Source organism: Danio aesculapii, chromosome 15 (assembly GCF_903798145.1).
Source record: "Danio aesculapii chromosome 15, fDanAes4.1, whole genome shotgun sequence".
NCBI classification, from domain to species: domain Eukaryota; kingdom Metazoa; phylum Chordata; class Actinopteri; order Cypriniformes; family Danionidae; genus Danio; species Danio aesculapii.
In genome coordinates, this window is record NC_079449.1 from 28013365 (window position 1) to 28032151 (window position 18787).

At 35.0% G+C, this 18787-nt stretch overlaps 1 protein-coding gene across 1 annotated transcript in view; it reads left to right on the forward strand.

The window, feature by feature from the left end:
• Positions 1 to 18787, forward strand: part of timm50 (translocase of inner mitochondrial membrane 50 homolog (S. cerevisiae)) — a 50926-nt gene that overhangs the window by 21420 nt on the left and 10719 nt on the right. Inside the window, exons 5-8 of the mRNA XM_056473905.1 lie at positions 8915 to 8973; positions 9058 to 9177; positions 12568 to 12672; positions 15645 to 15743. Of these exons, the coding sequence (XP_056329880.1) occupies positions 8915 to 8973; positions 9058 to 9177; positions 12568 to 12672; positions 15645 to 15743 (383 nt within the window). The remainder of the gene's footprint in view (positions 1 to 8914; positions 8974 to 9057; positions 9178 to 12567; positions 12673 to 15644; positions 15744 to 18787) is intronic.

The following is an 18787-nucleotide window of genomic DNA, read 5'->3' on the forward strand; positions in this document are numbered from 1 at the left end:
TATAAATCTTAGAATTCACTGTATTTTTACCAACTGAATTCATGCTTACAGATTTTTTGTTTTTGTGTAAAAAAAAGCATTATTTGACCTGTAATATATATATATATATATATATAGATATATATATATATATATATATATATATATATATCTATATCTATATCTATCTATATATATATATATATATATAGATATAGATATATATATCTATATATATATATATATATATATATAGATATAGATATAGATATATATATATATATATATATATATAGATATATATATAGATATATATATATAGATATATATATATAGAGATAGATAGATAGATAGATATAGATATATATAGAGATCTCTCTCTCTCTCTGTGTAAATATATATATATATATATATATATATATATATATATATATATATATATATATATATATATATATATATATATATATATATATATATATATATATATATGTATATGTGTAAATATATATATATGTATATGTGTAAATATATATATATATATATATATATATATATATATATATATATATATATATATATATATATATATATATATATATATATATATATATATATATATATATATATATATATATATATATATATATATATAATTTATGCTGTTCCTTTAAAATTGCCTTCCTGTAAGTGACTTTGTTTACATGGACATCAATAATCGAATTATTTGCCTTAATCTGAATAAGACAATAATATGATTAAGGTGTTTACAGGAGTTGCTTTTTCAATGTTCCTTTCATGATCCTGTTTTACGTGTTAAAGCACATAATTCGATTACCGTCATTGCGTCACCACACTATCCACATTTTCTCTGGAGTTTAAGGCGTTTCATTTTTAATTTGTCGACTTTAACTGCACTTTTGTTTGGCGCTTTCACTTTCATTCAGGAACATTTTCATTCATGCCCCCTGTGACAAACGAAATATTGGATGCGAGTATGAGCTGCTGAAAGAATGAATTTAATGAAATTTGATACTGCATGCTGCGTGGGGGAAAAAAAAAATCAGCATTTCACGATACAGGTGTCTGTGGTCCTTCACTGACTCAGTAGGTGCAGAGAATAGTGTCAAACAGCCGTGTGTGTATATACTGTACTATCCTGTCGCAATATGCTGCGAAAATCCTACACGATGGTAATAGCTTGATTGCGCTGTATACATGTCTGTACTGCACTTCAGTAATGCGACTAAATCGGCATACTCCACATGTCTTAATCTGATTTCTCTTTAGTTCAATTATGACCTTAATCGGATTTAATTAATCAAAAATCGCTGATAACATGATAGACTCTTAATCAGAGTATTGTCTTAATCATATTAAAATCAGATTATTGGTGTCCATGTAAACATACTCACTGAAATAGCTCTAATTTATGCTGACTTCATGCACTTGTTCGGCTCTTAACATGTTTATAACGCCATCAACTAAAGATATGTCATCTTGAGAGCAGGCATCAGCATTAATAGAGTCAAGGTAGAGACGCCACATTAAAGCAGACCACCTGCGCTTTTCATTCTCCTACTGATGTTGATTGAGATAGCAGGCAGCTTCCGCATCCTCTACGTGATAGCTCGGTCTCATCATAATTACGTAATTAATTCTACACGTTCCCTGTAGTGTCCTTCTCTCCCCACACCACCTCGATTTATTACCTCCGAGCCTGGAGCACTGCTGTCCAACACTAATGCTCTTATAGCTTTTAATGCCATAACGAAGGGCTATGATTACTTTAGGGACCGAGGTGAAACGCCTACTCCCTCATGGGAGTGGAGAAGCAGGTTTTCTGCCTCCTGGGCCCAGATTCACCCTCCCTAACACAGCAGAAGGCCAGCGTGGGGATGAAGAGTGGACCCTTGATAAGCAGCGTCCTCTGGGAGATGGGACAAGGCAATAGGCACACTTCTTAAAAAAAACCTTTTCTGCCTTGCCAAGTGACGGCATTCAATGCAGGACGCGTACATGTGCGTCCCGCGTCAGTCAGCCTCATTATCAGGAGCTGCATCACTCAATTTGGACAAGATGGCAACTGGCCAGTCTCTTTCACATGAAGTTATGTATGTTATGCGACTGCCGAAATAATAAATCATCCCAGTGTGTTTGTTTGAAACCTTGGAAACTGCTTGCTCTGTTTTATTTGTATAATGTTTGGAATTTAATGACAGATTCACCATCACCTGGGTCTGTTATCTGAAATGACATGTGTAGTCTTGTAGAGTGTGGATTCAGATGTATGTGGAGGAGGAGTTGTTTTGCTTGAGCTTAAACGGACAAAGATTTCATCACAACTGACGGCTACACAGTAATCAGGAAACAAAAGAAAGCTGTTCAACATGCTCTGGTGTGAAAACTAAAAAGTATACGTTTTTAGTTCAATTCCATTATCTGTATTCTCCCCCTGTTATACTACATTGGAAAATGTTACGCATTCAAATTTCTATGGAAAAAAATGTTTTTACACCTAGAACAATAACTGAAAATAAGTTTGTCTAATGGATTTTGGTTGGATGTTTATAATGTTGGATTGGAATGTTTTTATTTGTTGGCTAGGAGGAAAAATGACAGTGAAAGTGACTAAAAATATTCAAAATCAAACAAAAAGTGCTCAGTGGTAGCTTAAATAATGTGTCTGTGCTCTTTTGGGAAGGGATTCATCAAAATAAACAGCAAAAAAATTTGTCCAAGGCACTCGAAAAATATTTAAAAGCCTTTCTTGACATGGCTATTCCTTAAAACTGTGCCTATTTAAGGAATAGCCATGTAAATTAATGTTTTTGAATATTGTTTCCACATTTTGTAAGTGCCTTGGACTGATTTTTGCTGACTAAAAACATTGTTTTGTTATATTTGGGTTGTGGACTCTTCTCATAGGAATAGAACGGATAAATAAAATATGCTTGACAGATGCATTATATGGATTGAAAAAAAATGCTAAATATTGTGAAACTATTAATGCTTAAAATAATTATTTCTATTTGTTTTAATTTTGAAATATTGTTCTACTGCTGTAATGTCAATGCTGAATTTGACTCATTTTTGTTATTATTTATTACTCTTTAGTGTCACTTGTATGTTAAATATGCCAAATATCTGAATGGTAATTTATACTATTTTTCTCTCTATATACAGTTACAAACAGAATTATTAGCCCCCCTTTAAATGTATTTTTTTTTTTATGTTTTTTTTTAAATTTCCCAAATGGTGTTTAACAGAGCAATGGAAATTTTCACAGTATGTCTGACAATATTTTTTCTTCTGGAAAAAGTCTTTTTTTTTTAATTTTAGCTAGAATAAAAGCAGTTAAAAAAAAATAAATAAATAAATTTTAAGGTCCAAATTATTAGCCCCTTTAAGCTATATATTTTTCTGATAGTCTACAGAACAAACCATCACTATACAATAACTTGCCTTATTACCCAAACCTGCCTAGTTAACCTAATTAACCTAGTTAAGCCATTAAATGTCACTTTAAGCTGTATAGAAGTGTCTTGAAAAATATCTAGTAAAATATTATTTACTGTCATCATGGCATAAAAGAAATCAGTTATTAGAAGTGAGTGATTAAAAGTTTAGAAATGTGTTAAAAATCATCTCCGTTAAACAGAAATTGGGGAAAAATAAACAGGGGGGCTAATAATTCAGGGGGTTTAATAATTCTGACTTCAACTGTATATAGTATGTAGTATATTCTATATAGGGCTCTGCGATTAATTGAAATCATATCAAAATCATGATTTGAACATGCGTGATTTCCAGATGTCCTTAGTGCGATATTTTTTATTTATCTATTTTTTCTCACAATTAGGTCTATGATCTATGCATAGCAAAAACATTTGTGGACCCGTTTAAAAGTACACGCAACTACTTCTGATATGTGGTCAAGCAGAACATCGGAGCCTTACTTGAGTTTAATGGCGTGCACACACACTACCTTATTTGTTTGTTTTGCCAAGGGCCTGTTCTATAGACAATTTGTTACAGCTTTACTAGGTTTCTTTATAAAACATTTTTGACATGTCTGTTTTAGAGACATGTTACAGCAGGGCTGGGCGAATTATTGAAAAGTAATTGAAATCGACATTCAGGGTCTATAATCAATCTAATTTTTCCAGGTAAATTTTTTCAATTACCTTCCCTATCCGTGTGTGGAGTCAAGTGACCCCGCTCTGTTAAAGATGAATTATACTTGTATTATGACTTTTTATATTATTATGATATTACACTTCTGCCAAGGGCACGTGTGTAGTCCGGCGCAGCCTTCGCTTACTCGCACACCTCTCTAAAAAATTTTACACGTCACGTGTATCGCAAGCTTTGTGATTGGCCGGTTTGGTAGCGGTAATAACGGTGGGCGGTGTAGAGAGACTAGTTTTAGGCGATGTGTGTTTTAATTTCAGTTGTTCAGCGTTGATGTTCAATAATAGTAATAATATATAGTAGATAGTGTGTGTTTACTTTATTTTAAAATCAAGTAATGCACCCTACATTCAAAAATTTCTGACTTGTAATATATGAGCATATTTACTGTACAAAACTTGTCGGTGAACTATGAGGGCAAAAACTTAAAATAAATACATTTAAATACAATAATCGTTCACTAATCATAATTAAGGTAAAATGTTCAATTAAACGAGATTTTGATCCAAATTGTCCAGCCCAATGTTACACTTTGATAAAGATTTTATTATTTTCCTTTAGAAATATATTTCAGATTCACACTGTAAAACGTCTTTGTGTGTTAAAATTGTGATTGGAATCGAAATCGCAATATTGTTCAAGAAAATCATGATGGTTTCTTTTGCATATATCGAACAGCCCTAATTCTATGTATATAGTGAAGTGTAGTATAGTATATATTATATTCTATACATTTACTTAATAAGGCTGATTCTAAATGATATTTATTGTGAAAAGGACCACTGTTCCTCTTAAAAATAGAAAGCCAGTCTTCAGTATTTTGTTGTTCTTATTCAGTCTCTTGTTTGTTTCCCTTGAAACACTCACCCAGTTCAGGGTTGACTTCACTTGGGCAAATTAAGTAGCACACAAACGATTTAAGCTGTGCACACATTGTAAAAATGAAGTGCTGTGTGTACATCACACACTGTTCTGAAGAAATCCGCATCATGAGCAAACAACTGCTGAGCAGGATAGTGGATCAGATTTGTGGAGACTTTTTTTTTGGCAATGATTTCGTTGTTTACTTCAATCTTGTGTCTTTGTACTTGTAGAACAGTTTGACCTCAAGCATAAAATGCCTCAATGGCAATTTGTAGGTCATCCAGAAGACACTAGCCCAGGTCTGGTACTCTATCCACAGAGAACAGTTAGATCCCTATAAGACAGCAGAGAGAGAGGGGGGCCGCACCTAAAGACCACTTTTCATGACTGGAGAAAGCAGCGATTGACAGGGAGGAAAAAGGCAAGAGGCACCCAAAGAATGGGATGGAAGAAAGGCAATTGAGTAATGGCCTTTGGCAAACTAGCGAAGCATATGCTAGCCCACTGCAGGATTAAAGGAAGTCTTTGTTGTGTCCAGAGGCCTAGCCATCGATCTTCCTCTCCCTCCCTCCTTGCCTAAAAACTCAATGGACATCCCTCCGGAGAGCCATGGGCAACAATGGACTCCTCGCCATTTACACTGACAAACAAGGTTAGCACAAGAGACTCTTCAAAGCGCACACAGTTGTTCTGCGCTTCTCCGGTGTCGACTTGGATCAGTCTTTTTGGTAACGGTTCTTGCAACTGTTCACTCTTTGTATTGATTTCGGCCAAGTGGACTTATGCCGGGACAGATGTGTGCCAGTTTGCACCGAGTTAAACAGATGATTGAGGTCGATGGAGAGGATAAACTTTCTCCAAGCGCCCTTTTAGAAACCTTGAAAAGCAGAAAACAATAGTTCACCTACAAAGCCATTCCAAGTTTTGGGGCCAGTTTTTCCCTCTCTTTTCAGCAAGGATGCATTCAATTGATTAAAAGTGACGGTGAAACATTTATAAATGTAACAAAATGTTTCTATTTAAAATAATGTTCTTTTGATCTTTCTATTCATCGAGATCTGAGGAAGATCTGAGGAATAGTATTGAATTAGTTTGGCATTACAGGACTAAATGACATTGTGCTGTTTTAACAAAATGTTCTTCTGAACTAATAATTTTTCATTATATTACTGATTTTACTGTATTTTTTAAATTAAATAAATGCAACCTTGAATGCAGAAATATAAACCTTAAACTTTTGGCGATCAATGTAAAATGAAAACATCTGTCATTATTAACTGACCTCCGTTTTCTTCAATATGGCACGCAGAATGGGATCAGTGCGCAGAAAATAAACTTTTTGAAATTCAGCCTGAAATGGGAACAAAATCCCCAATTTTTTTTTTTTTTACTCCAGATATGATGAGATTGTTTCAGAAGATCTCATATCAGACACCTGAAACTCACAGATGAACATTTTCTTAAAGGAGAAAAACCCCCAAATTGTCAATATTGCAACAGAAACACAACTGTTAAACATATTCTGTTAACACTTTACAATAAGGTTGTATTAGTTAATGTTAGGCGACGCAGTGGCGCAGTAGGTAGTGCTGTCGCCTCACAGCAAGAAGGTTGCTGGTTCAAGCCTCGGCTGGGTCAGTTGGCGTTTCTGTGTGGAGTTTGCATGTTCGCGTGGGTGTCCTCCGGGTGCTCCGGTGCTCCGGTTTCCCCCACAGTCCAAAGACATTGGGAAGGCTAAATTGTCCGTAGTGTATGAGTGTGAGTGAGTGTGTATGGATGTTTCCAAGAGATGGGTTGTGGCTGGAAGGGCATCCTCTGCGTAAAACATGTGCTGGATAAGTTGGCGGCTCATTCCACTGTGGTGACCCCGGATTAATAAAGGGACTAAGCCGAAAATTAATGAATGAATGAATAGTTAATGCATTAATGCAAGATGAACAAACAATGAACAATACATTTTCTACAGTATTTGTTTGTTTGTTGATGTTAGTTAATGAAAGTAAAGTTGTTCATTGTTAGTTCATGTTAGCTCATGGTGCATTAATGTTAACAAACATGAATTTGGATGTTAATAACGGATTATTACATGTTGAATTATGATTAATAAATGCTGTACAACTATTGCTCAAATGTAGTTCATGTTATTAAATGCATTATCTAATGAATGCCCTATTTTTTAACGTTATTAGACAAGGTGTTTTTTTATCTGTAGAGACTTTTTAAATAAAATATTTTTAAATGTGGGTTTAGTCCGAAATGTTACAATTTTTTATCAAAAGTAAACCTTAAAAACAGTTTTAGATTTTTATCTTAGATTTATCTTAGATTTATCAATATGCAATAGTCACATTGCAGCATGTCAAGCAATTTCTAGTCAATTTAAATAAATAGGACACACGAAATTATAAAGTTTGCCACAAAGATTATTTGTTTACTTATTTATACAATGACTGTAGTGATATTTTACATATGATTAGTGAGTTGCTGTACCCCAATACTGTTAAACTTCACAGAAAACCATAAAGTGTTGTTTATTTTTTTTTTTATCTTTGTTCTGTTGTTTTCATCTGTCCTTTATTTTATTGAGTGTGTGTGTGTGTGTGTGTGTGCGTGTGTGTGTGTGTGTGTGTGTGTGTGTGTGTGTGTATATGTATGTATATATATGTATATGTATATGTGTATATGTATGTGTGTGTATATATATATATATGTATGTATGTATATATATATGTATGTATATATATTTTTTTTCACATTTTGCAGATTCACTCCCCTAAAGAAATAATCCCAATCGATGTAAAATTCTGAATTCAAGTCATCTTGTGAAATTATATTTGCACTATATGTTGCAGAAAAACAAAATATTGCAATTTTTCCAAAATTGTGCAGCCCTAATTCAAAGTCTTTACATTTCATACATGACACATACATGATAAATATTTGTTTTACGCAGCTTTCAAATCAAATATCTTCTGAAGACTTGATGGTTTGTCAACTTTTACTGTGCTTATTTGATTAAAAGTTCCACACAATTTATTTATTCTTTCTTAGAAGAATTCTTTCTTAGAAGATCAATGGAATGACATTAGGGCATGTAAAAAAAAAAACAATAATGTATTCCTTGTGTTTCATTATAGGCCATGTTTACACTCGATCTGTGATCAAAAGTGAACATTTACAAAATATAGATGTAAACGGGATCTGAAAAATGTTGAGTGTGTCGACTTTTTACCACTTTCAGAGGCAGTCAAAAACCCAAATCTGCAAAAATGCAACCTAAAGAAACAACCACTGTCTCCCTTCAATTTAAGTACGATGATAAGACGTCCATCTCGTCTCGCTCATTAGTCTCAAGGGATAGCTTCCTCCATTCAAGACTGCCAACAGGCACATGCTCCCTCAAAGAGTGCAAACACTCCCCCTCCGAACTAATCAAACAGAGGAGAAAAGGAGGGAAAGCGGCCGGAGGAGAGGGTGTTTAAGCACTTTGTATGGTCCCTCCCCCTTGTCTCCCAATCAGCCTCTGTCCTCGTGTGCTGATGTTGTTGACGTGCCCCTCGGCAGGACGACGGCATTAACAGATGCACAGCGAGCAGGCAGGAGGTGCGTGGAACCTGTGCCGCCACTTTATCTGTCCTTTCTGCCGCTCGAGCTGGCATATGGCATGTGGTGATTGGAGGGAGTAAAATGGGGCTAATCACTTTAGTTTGAGTGATGTGGGGATGTTCTAAAGTGGCCATTATTGTTAACTGCTGTCACGTGGCTATTATAATAAGCCCCAAAGCATTTACAATACTTTTTAACATTACTTCATTAATATAATCAATTAAACGTGAATATTTTTTTCATATATTCATCTGATTTCTCTTTCCTGTAGATGTTCCCGTCGTCCAGCAGCTTAGAAGAACTTTCAAATATTTCAAAGATTACAGACAGGTTGGAGGATTGAAGAATATTCCCAATTTTCATGATGACTTCAGGATAAAGAATTGAAGTTGAAAAGGTTTTTTGTTTTTCTAGATGATCATCGAGCCCACAAGCCCAAAGCTTCTTCCAGACCCTCTACGAGAGCCTTATTACCAGCCTCCATATACTCTGGTGCTGGAGCTCACCGATGTCCTCCTCCATCCAGAGTGGTCGGTATGTGTCACGGCTCAATTCAAATATTCACAAGAAAAGCTGCATTTGAAGATTCAGAGCAATATGACGTTGTTTAATATTATTAAATGTTTCTTAAGCAGCAAATCGGGATACTAGAAGGATCGTCATGTGACACTCAAGTCCGCTTTGCCATCACAGGAATGAATTGCATTTAAAAATGTAAAAGATTTATCAAATTTTATTAAATTTATTAAATATAATTTTGTATCACATAACTTTTATCAATGATTAATTTAAGTTAATTCAACTTAATAATAATAAAAAATGTAAATATTCCTTATAAATATTTATATATTCATATGTAAATATACACTTGATTTTTCAAGTCATATGTTGTTTTTGTCAGTTCATTTTGAATGTACATTCATTGTGAGATATACATTTGACTAACATGATATAACAAATGCTATGGGAAACCATTTGCACCCTAGAGCAAAAGAAAATGACCTATGTCATATTATATTTCAAATTATCTCATAATTACACAGTTACAATACAATTTTCAAAATATAAAAATAGATGTTTTTTTAATACCCTGTTGATAATGTCAATTTTTAGGTCAGAGGGTACCGCAGCTGTTTTGGTGCCGGTGCCTATTGAAAATGAGCTGGTTGCCCCCACCCGCTCATTATTTTGCTTCAAAGAAGGATTTCCTGGGTCAGATATCAGAATAAACAAGGCAAAAATGACAAACAGCAACACGATTACACAATGACACTATAAAACAGAGAGCCACAGTTACAATTATTAGTTATATCTGAACCACACACAAATGCTGTAATGCAGCAAGTTGTCTTTCTTTTTTTCAAAGCTCATTCTGTTCCAATCGAAACACGACTGCACCCGCTGTAGCATATTTTGAATATGCACACTTGTATAATGTGTGTATTTTCACCATATCCCACCTGCAATAAAGTTGTCTTTTTTATATAACAGAGCATTCGCAAAGTCTTGAAATGTCTTAAATTTCAAAAACAAAATTTTAGGCCCTCAAAAAGTCTTAGATTCTCTGAAATATTGTGTTGTAGGTCTTAAATCATTTATAACAGGTCCTTATTGTCCTATGTCCATGTAAAGCTACTCAATCGGGCTAACAGCCATCCAATCACCAACAGTCCATCTCAATAAAAGTTTAAACAAAAGTTTATTTATTAACTCTATTTACCAATGTGGTATAATTATCTTCCTTACAATAACATTTGTTTTTAATATTATTTAATATATTTTTAAAATGCTTCGTGTTTAGCCTTGTGAAAGTCAGACATTTTATTCATAATGGTCTTCAAAAATGTCTTAAAGTCCTAATTTTGACTTGATGAAACCTGTATAAACAACCCTCGGCCACTTATCAGTTTATTACCAGCTATCCTTATCAATTCCTATTCTGCTAATCATATGAAGCCATCTGGAGTGCTGTTTTTGGCCAACCACCTGTTGCCTCCCTTACCTGCACCCTCCTCCCCTCTTGTTCCCCCTGTACCTGGCCAGCTGTGAGGGATGGGCCACACACAGGTGACAGGTGGAGCACAGCCACCTCGTAACCTGACACACCTCAGCAGACTGTTACCGTCCTGCACGCCACACTGATTTCTGTTAAACCTCTTGCTGCGACTGTACTCTTACTTGTTTTGTTTTGCCTTGCATATATTCTCCGGTGTAGTTTTTCAGTGCTGTAAAGTATCTGTTACTCTGAACGTTGCTAAAGTAAGATTCCTATTTCATAATACGGAAGTGTTAGGTTAAGTATGATGGATTAACATGACTTGGGTATCTAAAGACATACATTTAATGCTATCAAATGAAAATCACTTCATTCTGCTTTTGCATGCTTTCTGCAGACTGATGACTGAAATAACATTTTTATGTTCCAGTAAATGACTGTGAAAGATCTTTTAACAGTGTATTTTGCTCTAAATGCATTCCAGATGGCACTCCTAAAGATGTTCAAGATTAAAGCTCTGGAAATTGGAAACATCACCTATGAGCAAAATACGTCATAGGTGGTATAAAAAGGACGACTTTAGTAGACTAACAGCGGAAGTCTGTTACATATTATATCCTTTCTTCTAACTTAGCAAGAAAATGAATGTAGTTACAAAGAAAGAAAAAAAACATTGCAGTTCAGTTGTTTGGGGTTGAAAAGAGTCGCCAAAGCTGCTTTTAATCAATAGTACAGTAAAAATGGTTATATAGTGGAATTGGCTTGCAATTTTAAGCTCCTGTTTTTGATTTTACTGTTTAAATGATGTTTATTTCTATTTTAATGTTTAAATGTTATTTATTCCTGTGATGGTATAGCAGACTTTTTAGCATCCCTAAGGTCTTTTCACACTGAAGGCTGAAATTTTCACATGCTTTTTCGTAAATGTGAAAAATTCATCTCACAAACAAACCTTGCACACTGTGTATTAATCCGATGTGTATTAATTAATCCATTATGAAAAAATGCAAAACATTTTGGAGTCAGTTCAAGCTGTGGTGCTTTGTTCTCCTTTTCTTCAAAGTAGAAAAAGAAAGAGGAATAGGCTGCATATTGTGTTCGTCCAATACTTTATAGAGACAAATGTGAGTTCAGCTCATTATCAGAGCTACGCTGGATTATCCCGAAATTTTTAAATATTGATTGTGATACTTCACACATTCACATTCGTTAACAAATCCTGAACGGAGACTGGCAGTACCCACAGACATTATAATAGATGGTGGCCGCGTTGACGTGTCGAAGCAACAGACCGAAAATGGACAATGCTTTCTATTATAATGTCTATAGGCAGTACGTCAAATGTATGGACACAAACACTGAATCCAGCATATAGGGGTTCTCAACTTTCCGTTACATTCTGTCTTTATTTCTTGCACTGTGTTCATCATAAAGTGATCCGTAGCTCAAACGACGGCATTCTGCATTTAGCTTTTCACCTGTACGGTGGTTGTGAACTGTCAAAACATCTCTCAAAGCAATTTTTGGGATGAGGAAATTGGAAAAGGTTCGAATTTTCTTATGACGGACAAAAGTTTCAGAGGCAGTGTGTCAATATGATTTATACAACGTGAGGTTGAATTTATTTTACTAGACTAGTTACTCTAGTCTTCAGTGTCATGTTTCAAATGGAGATTTTCTGTAATAATAAAGTTGTGTTTAATATTTACTATAACTTTTTGATTGGTTTTATGCTTCCTTGCCAAATAAAAGATTACTTTGTTATAAAAAAGAGAAAACTTAAACATTAAATCTATTCCAACCATTTAGATATAAACCATCTAGATAAAAAATTGTTCAGTTAACGATGAGAAATGTATTACAATTTTTTAAAATGTATTAAAAATGTTACACTAATTGTTGTTCTGGATCTTCTCTGTTTCTTCTAGTTGGCCACAGGTTGGCGTTTTAAGAAGAGGCCTGGCATCGACTACTTGTTTCAGCAACTGGCGCCACTTTATGAGATAGTCATCTTCACATCAGAGACGGGCATGGTGAGTCTCAAAGGACATCGGGACTGTCTGTTTACCACAATAATGCCATTTCAATTGGCTTATTTGTTTTCGCATGCATTGTTTCAATTGCAGTTGAAAGGAAGAATTTCTTGAACCCTGCTTAGCATATTGGGATAAAATAGATGCTATTTTGGGTACAGCAGCACACCTTGATATTTGTTGATTCTACAAACCCACCGTCTTGTGCAGATGTATAACATTTCGTTAATAGGGCCATTAGACAGATCCTTATGCAAAGCTGCAGTCTGTTGGTGTTTGTGTGTGTCTGTTGTTGACTTGCTGGTGTGGCACACTTCTAAAGTCATGCAAATTAGCCTTGTTTTGATTGAACAGCCTTTTGCTGTTGCTGTTTTGTTTTATTCTAATGTATGCAAAAGTCAGTTCAGCTGTTTGCCATTGTGGAAAAAAGGCCAATCCGCCACCCTGATGCTTTACAAATGTTACAGACAGTTTTGAGAATTTGTGATAGGAGAAAAAACATGATATTAGTAGGATTTTATATGTGTTTTGGTCTCCCTAGATGATAAAAGATATATGTTAAAGTAATTTAAAGTAGCTTACTCAAAAAATATTGGTGACAATATATACACCCACAGTCCAATCAATCTAAATGACTTTGTATCTTCAGCTGAAATTAAATGCATTTTCCTCTTGTCTAATGCAAGTAAACCGGACTCCTGATATACATGTATACTTTTTGTATATACAGATGCTCTCCTTGGTCAAGTGTTTACAAGTGCCTATTCACAAGTGATTCATTTACAACTTTTCACATGATGTATGCATGTTAGGGAGGTCATGTGATTTAAGCAGCCAGAACCAGCACATTACAGGAGGATCAAGGAATTGAGCACTGTTTACTCCTGGTATTAAGATGTATTTTTGTCTGTCTAACTAAGTGGGACCATAGGGTTGTCACTAGAGTGACAATTTGACGCGCATCACCGTACTGAACTCACAATACAGTGCTTTAAGCCAAATAAAGAAGAGTTCCTTTTTAAATTAACAATTACTCAGACATATTGTAAAATAAAATACAAATTAAAAACACATTGTTGATTTAAAATGCCACATTTGAACTTGTTCCTTGTCATTTCAAGTATAATAGGCAAAGATAACACCAGAATACCAATATTCATTATTATGTCACTGAATTATTACGTTAGACTCGTATGATTGCAGTACATATTAACAGACCAGCTTTTTGCAATTATTTTGCAATATTAAAATTCCCCCTCGCAACCATATGTTATTTATATTTCACCATCTGAAATCGAAAGGTTGCTTTGAGGACAAAAAAAATAAATGAAATGGCAAATTGTGGATTTGTGTTCGGGTCAGGAGTAGTGCATAGGTTTACAGCTCTCAGAGTAGAAACAAAAGCTGCTGCTCTACATGCCATTTTCATCTGTCTCCTTACACTCTCAAAGAAATCTGTAAAAGGGATTAAAGCATACGGTATAAATGGGAATGTGTCCCCCACATCTAATTGTATTCCACAGAACTAAAACCTATATTAACGCTCTTGATGCATACGATAACAACAGGGTAATCAGTGTAGACTGGTCCAGTGTGATTAGACATTCTGTGCACCATTTAGCTGCTAAATTCAAATCTTGGTGCTGTGGCAGAGCAAGATGACTGCGTAGGTTTCCCTAAATCACAGTGATCAAACAAAAATTTTAACAGTTTATTTGATGTTTTAGACATTTAAATGCACACAGGTACTAGCAAAATGTAACCTTTATGATTTGTATAATACATGTCAGATATGTCACTTACATTGTTTAAGTTACTAGTACATTTACTTGTTCATTTCCTTCTCAGGTTATGTTACAAGTTTCTTAAAAAATGTAAAAATATGTTTTACAGTCCTTGAGGCTCGTATAAATGAGGCCAAATGACAATAATAGCCCCTTATGTATTTTGTCAGAAGTTGATGAATTAACATGTTGTAAATCCAGCAGCTCTAATCTCTCCACTGCAGCGCAGACTAACCTGACCCCGCCCACCACTCCATATTCATCATTAAGCTGTTTATATGACGTAATACATATTCTTACACATGAGGATCAGAATATCATTTACTTCACAGCATAATGGGGTATATGCCATTACAAAATGGCCACGTTTAAGATCTGATTTTCTTTTTAAATCAGTAATCGTCACTACCTGATAGATATACGATATGAAGTGGGTATCAGATTGAACAAAAAGCACTGCAATCAATTCCATTTTCCCCCCACCATGTCTTTAAAATATGACAGCTTATTTTACCCCAGTATTTTTAATGGAGTTTCTGCACTAGCCTGCTGCTCCTTACGGCACTAGCGGTTACACCGTCTTTCATCTCGTTTTACGCTTTAACAACTAAACAAACGCTTAAGTATATTTAACTCATTGTATTTTAATTACATTACAACATGGATGCTGTAAAAGCAACCTTGTAAAATTGAAAATAGTCACATTAACCTTTCACCGGAAGTTATCCTTTGCTAAAAAGCACTAGCTGTGCATATAGCCCATTGGAACATTCGTCAATATTTAGTAACGTATGTAGCTGGGTCAGTTCGAGTATTTAAAATTTGTGTGAAAGGGTTCAAGCAAGGTGTAAGCATAGCACAATGTGTAACATGGCATAGCAAAACAAGATGTGGAATACTTTTAAGTCGCTTAAAAATTGATTTTGAACTATCAGAAATGTTCTACATCAAGCTCCATCTCCTCTTAATGGTTTGCTTCAAAACCTTAATTTCTCTTTGCCTTGAGAAAGACATCAGACAGATGTTTTAAATACATCTTGGATGGCTTTGGAGAGAAAAAAAAGAAATATTGATATTTGGCAGAATTATTCCTTTAAGGGTTTTTCTTTCAATGTATTGTAATGTAGTTTTATAATGTGCATACATGATTCCTGAAAGCAATATTGTGTTTTTTTTGTGTATGGGCAGACGGCATACCCCTTGATCGACAGTATAGACCCTCAAGGATTCGTGATGTACCGGCTCTTCAGGGATGCCACACGTTACATGGACGGCCACCATGTTAAGGTAAACCCCACAATCTGATTTCCTATACATCTGCTCCTCAGTATCGCATTCGTTGGTGACGTGTACAAACACACTCTCAGTATTTACAACACTTCTCTGTTCTTGTAAACAGTGTCCACCACTTACCATAAAAAAATCATCGCTCTGGTATTTCCTACATGGCCAAGAATCCTTTAGTTCTCATCAAAAGCATCTGAGATAAGCCACATGTCGAAGAACTTTGTTGCAGTCAGACAGATGCTGCTAATCTGACCATAAATTCTGTATTAGTGGCTCGAAGTTTCAGAATGTGTTTGCTACTAGGCTGCTATTCTGATGGAGTGATGAGCGATTGCTAACTTCCTCATTTAGCAAAGCTCCTCCATGTGTCTGTAATACAGTATAGTGTGATCTTATTGCTCAGGATCTCCGCCCCGTGGGCCCCTCGCTCCTCAGTGACCCGGGCAACATTATGGCGCGATGCCCCCCGTGTCTGTGCTGCATGCCGTCCTTCTGTTCACCCATTGATTTCCCCACTGCTACGTTCTTATTCTTTTTTTCTTTCTTTTCTCTGCACGCCAAGACAATAGCAGTTTCTTCCCCTCCTTCTCTCCTCCTCATCTCGGGCCTCATTAACCTTCGGCCCCCTTCTTTTTCCTTCGTTAGGTTGTGTCCGTCGTTACCTAAGCTCAGTCCTCATTAGGCTTATGAATGGTGCCGAACGCTTAAAGATCAAAATTAGTTCTAAGGTAAAATCCGATTCAGCGTTATGTTCCGTTGGGGATTCTATTAGGGCTGGACGATATTGCAAAAGAAAATGATCACGATATCATATTTCATATCATTCGATATCCATAATTATTGAATATTTTTTTACAATACATTTAGGAATATTCAATTTTTTTTATTTTTTATTTAACCACTTTATTTTAATTTACCAACATTAATAAGGCAAATAGTTTAAATAGTCAAAAACTAAAATATTGAAACAAAATTTCTGATCTCTTTATAATAAAATAAACATACAGTAAGTGTTAAAGAGACACTTAAACTTGATAAATAAAATGTTACTAAGTGTGTGCAATGGTAAAGTAAATGGTGTGCAAAAATACTGAACAATCAAAGCAAACTTTAATTATTATTTTTTTCAATTCACCTTTATTTGTATAGAGCTTTTACAATGTAGATTGTGTCTAAGCAGCTTCACATAAAAGGTCATAGTATATTGGAACAGTGTAGTTCAGTTTTCAGTGTTTAAGTTCAGTTCATGTGTGAATAGTCATGATATAGTAAACCTCAAACTCTGTAAACAAAAGAAATTATGATGATCAGATCTGAGCTTTCAATTAAAGGAACCACTCGTCATTATTCAAATACATATTGAACATTACAAATTTTAAAGTTGAATGACTACATTACCCCTATGCTAAAAAACTCTTTCAGATGGGGTGCAAGTCAAGTCAAAGTTTATTTATAAAGCGCTTTTTAAAAACAACAAGTGCTTACCAAAGTGCTGTACACACATACACCATTTAAAACAAAGGACAAATTCAACAGACACATGACTCTCATATGGTATTAAAAGCCAAAGAGTAAAAATGGGTTTTAAGACTTGATTTAAAAACAGAAAGGGTTGCAGCCTGCCTAACGTAGGGAGGCAAATTATTCCAAAGTTTGCAAGTGGCTGGGATGCACAAGAAAAGAAACCAAAAAGCCACTCTGGCGACATCCTTGCATAATTTTTTATTTAGTCTCCTCACTGCTGCTATACAGCAATTGGTGTTGTTATTTTGACCTGAAGTGACAAACGCGAGTCCGTAGATTCCTTCACCATTTACAATGGGCTTTGCACTCGTGCCCCCCTGGTGATTAAATTATACTTATTTATTCATTATAGAATTTTATGTTGGGGAGGAAGTTGATCATTTTGATAATGAATATGAGTGTGTGAATATTTTTATATATATGAAGAGTTTTGAACAAATAAAAAAGAGCTTCCACAAAAATATTAAAGCTGTTTACAATTTGCATTAATCACTTTTAAAAGATTATAAAATATTGAGTTGCAAATCAGTATATTGGTATGACTTCGGAAGGACAATGTGACTCAAACTGGCGTACGGATGCTGAAAATTCTGCAGTTTATTTTATATATGACATTTTATATTCAAATAGAAATGTTATTTAAAACTTTTTCTATTAATTATTTTTGGCCTTGGTAATCAGAGGAGACTTCTTTGAAACATTCATTCATTTTTATTAATTTACTTTTCGGCTTAGTCCCTTTATTAATCCGGGGTCGCCACAGCGGAATGAACCTCCAACTTATCCAGCACATGTTTTATGCAGTGGATGCCCTTCCAGCTGCAACCCGTTACTGGGAAACACCCATACTCCCATTCACACACATACAATATGGCCAGTTTAGCTTACCCAATTCACCTGTACCGCATGTCTTTGGACTGTGGGGGGAAACCGGAGCACCTGGAGGAAACCCACGCGAACATGGGGAGAACATGCAAGCTCCACAGAGAAATGCCAACTAACCCAGTCAAGGCTCAAACCAGCGTCCTTCTTGCTGTGAGGCGACAGCGCTACCCACTGTGCCTCCGTGCTGCCTTTCTTTGAAACATTAATATTCAAACATATGTACAATGGTGTACAGGGGGACATTTATACCACTCAGTTTTATAGTTTCAACTAAGCCCATAATCTTTTAAGTGCTTTGGCTGTTCATTAATGTGTGTTTTTTGGAGCCGAAATACAAGCTTCAATAATCTTGCACTTTAAAACTCGTTTTCAAGTCTTAGTTTAAACAAACCACAACAATTACGTTGCCGACCGCTGGTGTGCTTATTACTGCATTTATAGTGGTTTTAACGTTTTAGACTCGTAATGGAAAAACTTTACAATGTTTGGTATAATCATCATCCAACATTCAAGTTGTTGCTTTAATTTTGGTTTTTCATTTAGCTGAAACCTTCTCATCATTTTAATTCAGCTAATTATAAGATCAAAAGATGTTTGCTTGTTTTATTTTTATTTTTTGTCATCATTTACTCGCC